At 45.6% G+C, this 4,547-nt stretch overlaps 1 protein-coding gene across 1 annotated transcript; it reads left to right on the forward strand.

Annotated features, from left to right (window-relative positions):
* Positions 1-1,263: 1,263 nt before the first annotated feature.
* Positions 1,264-4,135, forward strand: LOC109951716 (nuclear factor 7, ovary-like). The gene has a single exon (XM_020586371.1). The coding sequence runs from the start codon at positions 2,615-2,617 to the stop codon at positions 4,004-4,006; it is 1,392 nt and encodes a 463-aa protein (XP_020442027.1). The 5' UTR covers positions 1,264-2,614; the 3' UTR covers positions 4,007-4,135.
* The last annotated feature ends 412 nt before the right edge of the window (positions 4,136-4,547 follow it).

The raw sequence follows: 4,547 nt of genomic DNA on the forward strand, positions 1-4,547 counted from the left end.
GCATTTCATGCGATTTTTATGTCATTGAAATGCGACAGACATCACAATTCTGCGCTGGAGGAGGCGAGGCCATAAGCAATATCTGTGCTCTCCTTCTTCTTGATATTCTTCTTCTTCTTATTTCTTTATTTTGATTGCACATGCTATCACGAGCTGCATCCATTTTTATTTCCGCAAACACAGTACGCTGCATCTGACGTCACGTCCTCTTCTGCACATGCGGGTCACCTCAGGGCCGTATACCGTTCACACATGAGACAGATGGCAGTCGCATTTAAATGACAGTGTGAACAACAGTGCAAAAAAATCGGATTTCGGCAAAAAATCCGATCTGAGCATTAAGACCTGCAGTGTGAACGTAGTTGAGACAGGATGCTCCTGATTTTCGCAATATTGTGCAGGTGAAAGAAGGCAGTTCTAGAGACTTGGTTTATGTGTGATTTAAAGGACATATTCTGATCAAACATGACTCCCAGGTTCCTCACAGTAGTACTGGAGGCGAGAGCTATGTCATCTAAAGTAACTACCGTATTTTTCGCACTATAAGGCGCACTTAAAATCCTTTAATTTTCTCAAAAATTGACAGTGCGCCTTATAATCCGGTGCGCCTTATGTATTAATTGTGGTTGTGCTTACTGACCTCGAAGTTACAAAGCCGCACTGCTTGATTGTCGGAGCATTACGGCTACCATAGGAGTAATACGTACTGTGCTTCAACATAATATTACGGTGTGTGTATAAGGACCCCAAAATGGCACCTGTTAAGAGACATGCTTACGAAGTGGATTTCAAACTCAAGGCTATCAGTCACGCAGTAGAACATGGGAATAGAGCAGCTGTGAGAGAATTCAACATTAATGAATCAATGGTACGGAAGTGGAGGAAGCAAGAAGATGATAAGGCGTTAATGCGCCTTATAATCCTGTGCGCCTTATGTATGAAAATAGACCCGTACATTGATATTGCGCCTTATAATCCGGTGCACTTTATGTATGAAAATAGACCCGTACATTGATATTGCGTCTTATAATCCGGTGCGCCTTATAGTGCAAAAAATACGGTATATGAGCAGATTTCTAAGGTTTTCAGGCCAAAGCACAATGACTTCAGTTTTGTCAGAGTTTAGAAGTAAGAAGTTGCAGGTCATCCAGGCCCTTATGTCTTTAAGACATGCTTGAAGTTTGACCAGCTGACCTGATTCATTTGGCTTCATAGATAAATATAACCGAGTATCATCTGCATAGCAATGGAAATTTATGTTGTGCTTCCTGATAATATTGCCTAAAGGTAACTTTACTGTTTTCATTGTTGCAGAGACATGCATATGCTGGTTTACCTTTATCATTTTTACTTTTTTCATTTGAACATAATGTGAAAGTCATCACAAAAACAGTTTTATTCTATCTGACAAACACAGCTCACCTCCATCCATCCTGCTCTTTCTGCTACTGAAATCCCCATCTACAACGACCTGACTACCGCTGTAGCATTTCTCCTGTGACCACATCACCCGTGTCCTAAAGTGCTTCCACTGGCTTCTTGTCCCACAACATATCCAATTCAAACATATTCTCATGATTTACAAAGCCCTTCATGTCCAGAAATGCTTTTCCTGCTTTGTCTGAACACTGTTTGGTGAACTTGACTCATTTGTCACGTGCTCAGAATCAGGACCTGGTCAGACTGACAGACCCAGAACGGTTCAGGAGAAGCCTGAACTCTACCTGCTGGAGGACAGCCCAGCTCACCAGTAGACCAACGGCACTAGAGCAGGAACCAGAGGCAATGCTGGCTATGGGGGTAACTGAGAAGTCTTGAAGTGAGTGGTAAATGGTCTTATCCAGTGCTTTCTACACACTGAACCCACTCAAAGCACTTTACACTATTTCCTGTTCACCCATTCGCACATCCACCAGTGATATCAGTGGCAACAACTAGGGGTTCAATGTCATGCTCAAGGACTTGTTGACATGTAAACTGGAGAAGCCATGGATTAAACCACTGATCCCCTGGTCAAGAGACAACCTGCTCTACCTCCTGAGCCATAGCTGCGCCCAAAAAGGATGGTACTCTGACTCTGAATTGATCTAAACGTGGTGTGTAAATGGCCACTGAGGGGCTGAACAGACTCTGCCCCTCTGTCTCTACGTTCACACACAGCTAAAGGCTGACGTGCCACAAACATCCTGCTGCACACTACCAGGAAACTGTCCCAGCAGTGAATCAGTACTTTGGAATGAAACTCAGCCTGTCACAGATGAAGAACCAGAATTTAGCAGAAGAGAGGTGACAAAGCTCCGCCCCTCACCTGTCTCATCTGAGACAAAGCAGGAAACAGTCTGTTCTTCTTTGTCACTGCAGAGACACAGACTGAGATGATCAGATTGACCTTCAGATCAAACTAACTACTTCCTCCGAGTCCAGCTACAGGACAGACAAGTGGAAAACTCCACTGCTGCTTCAACCTGCTGACACTCCACACACTGAAGGCGAGTTGGACGACAACACGACGCAAAGTAAAAGTACACTTCAGAGACGTTAGCAGAGGAGGGAGGGTGGCCGTGACTCACTGTACTTTGTGTCTGCTGTGATTTCAGCTGCACTCACAGACTCGATGGCATCCAGATCAGAGGAGGATCTCTGCTGTCCGCTCTGTCATGAGGTCTTTAGAGATCCTGTTCTTCTGTCATGCAGCCACAGCTTCTGTAAAAACTGTCTGCAGAGCTGGTGGAGATACAAACAAACACACGAGTGTCCACTTTGTATGAGAAGGTCTTCAAAGGGTGATCCACCTGTAAACCTGGCGTTAAAGAACCTGTGTGAGTCCTTCTTACAGGAGAGAGCCCAGAGAACTTCAGAGACTCTCTGCAGTCTGCACTCTGAGAAACTCAGACTCTTCTGTCTGGACCATCAGCAGCCAGTGTGTCTCGTCTGCAGAGACTCAAGGAAACACGCCAATCACAGATTCAGTCCCATCAATGAAGCCGCACAGGATCACAGGGAGAATCTGGGGAGATGCCTGAAACCCTTACAGGACAAACTGAAGCTCTGTAGGAAAGTTAAAGTGGAGTTTGAACAAGCAGCAGGACACATTCAGGTCCAGGCCCGACACACAGAGAGGCAGATTAAGGAGCAGTTTCAGAAGCTTCGCCAGTTTCTAAAAGAGGAAGAGGAAGCCAGGATGGCTGCACTGAGGGAGGAAGAGAAGCAGAAGAGTCAGATGATGAAGGAGAAGACGGAGGCTCTGAGCAGAGAGATAGCAGCTCTGTCAGACACAGTCAGAGCCACAGAGGAGCAGCTGAGAGCTGAAGACGTCTCATTCCTGCACAGCTACAAGGCTGCAGTGGAAAGAGTCCAGCAGCGCCCCCTGCTGGAGGATCCACAGCTGCCCTCAGGAGCTCTGATAGACCAGGCCAAACACCTGGGCAACCTGGCCTTCAACATCTGGAACAAGATGAAGGACATCCCTGTGGTCTTAGATCCAAACACTGCTCATCCATATCTCATGCTGTCTAAAGATCTGACCAGCGTGAGACGAGGAGACAAACAGCAGCTTCCTGACAATCCAGAGCGGTTTGATGATTCTTACCCCTCCGTCCTGGGCTCTGAGGGCTTTGACTCAGGGACTCGCAGCTGGGATGTCGAGGTTGGAGACAGTACACACTGGAGACTAGGTGTTCTAGCAGATTCTTCTGAAAGGAAGGGAGACACCGGATTGTGGATAATAGGGTTCAATAGAGGCAAATACTTTGCGTTGTCACCACCGTCTTCATCCACTGTTCTCCCAGTGCAGAAGAAGCTCCAGAGGATCCAAGTGAACCTGGACTGGAGCAGAGGAACGCTGTCGTTCTCTGAGCCTGACACTAACACACACATACACACCTTCACACACACTTTCACTGACACACTGTTTCCGTATGTCAACACTTTGGATAAATTCCCAGTGAAGATGGCAGCAGTGAAGTTCTGTGTGACGGTGGAACAGAGTGAATGCTGCCAACTGTAGGTTACCTGTTGGAAAAGTGGCTCCTATACCACAATCATCTGTCTTCCTCAGTTTCATTTAAATGTTTTATAAAAGGATTCCAGTCTCACTATGCCAAATATTAACCAAAGAGCTCTGGACGAGGTGATGATTTTATTTTGATTGTTTATTTTATGGTTAAATCAAATTTTATTCATTGGGTTCTTCAAAAGGGGTTTAAACTGTGTTGTAGCTCCAGCAATAAACTGGCTGAGTTGATTGACTGTAAGTTGGATCTGTGGAAGTTACAATAAATCCTATGTCAGACTACAACGTCTGTGGCCTGATACTATCTGCAGTGGTGGAAGAAGTACTCGGATCCTTTACTGCAGTAAAGGTCAAGATACCACAGTGTTATAACACTGTGTTACACATAATAACACTTGTTAATACTTCTTATTTTGTTATACTACACAGCCTTATGCTGGTTTACTGTTTACTGGCCCCTTGCATGGGGATACGTACATGCACACTGAGAGCTGATGTACCGGTCAATTTCCTCCTGTGTCCGACACACCTGGCC

This window comes from Monopterus albus, unplaced genomic scaffold, assembly GCF_001952655.1.
Source record: "Monopterus albus unplaced genomic scaffold, M_albus_1.0 scaffold403.1, whole genome shotgun sequence".
NCBI classification, from domain to species: domain Eukaryota; kingdom Metazoa; phylum Chordata; class Actinopteri; order Synbranchiformes; family Synbranchidae; genus Monopterus; species Monopterus albus.

Bases quoted from the DNA above. Each gene is read 5' to 3' on its own strand.
- LOC109951716 (XM_020586371.1), top strand. From the start codon at position 2,615: ATGGCATCCAGATCAGAGGAGGATCTCTGCTGTCCGCTCTGTCATGAG.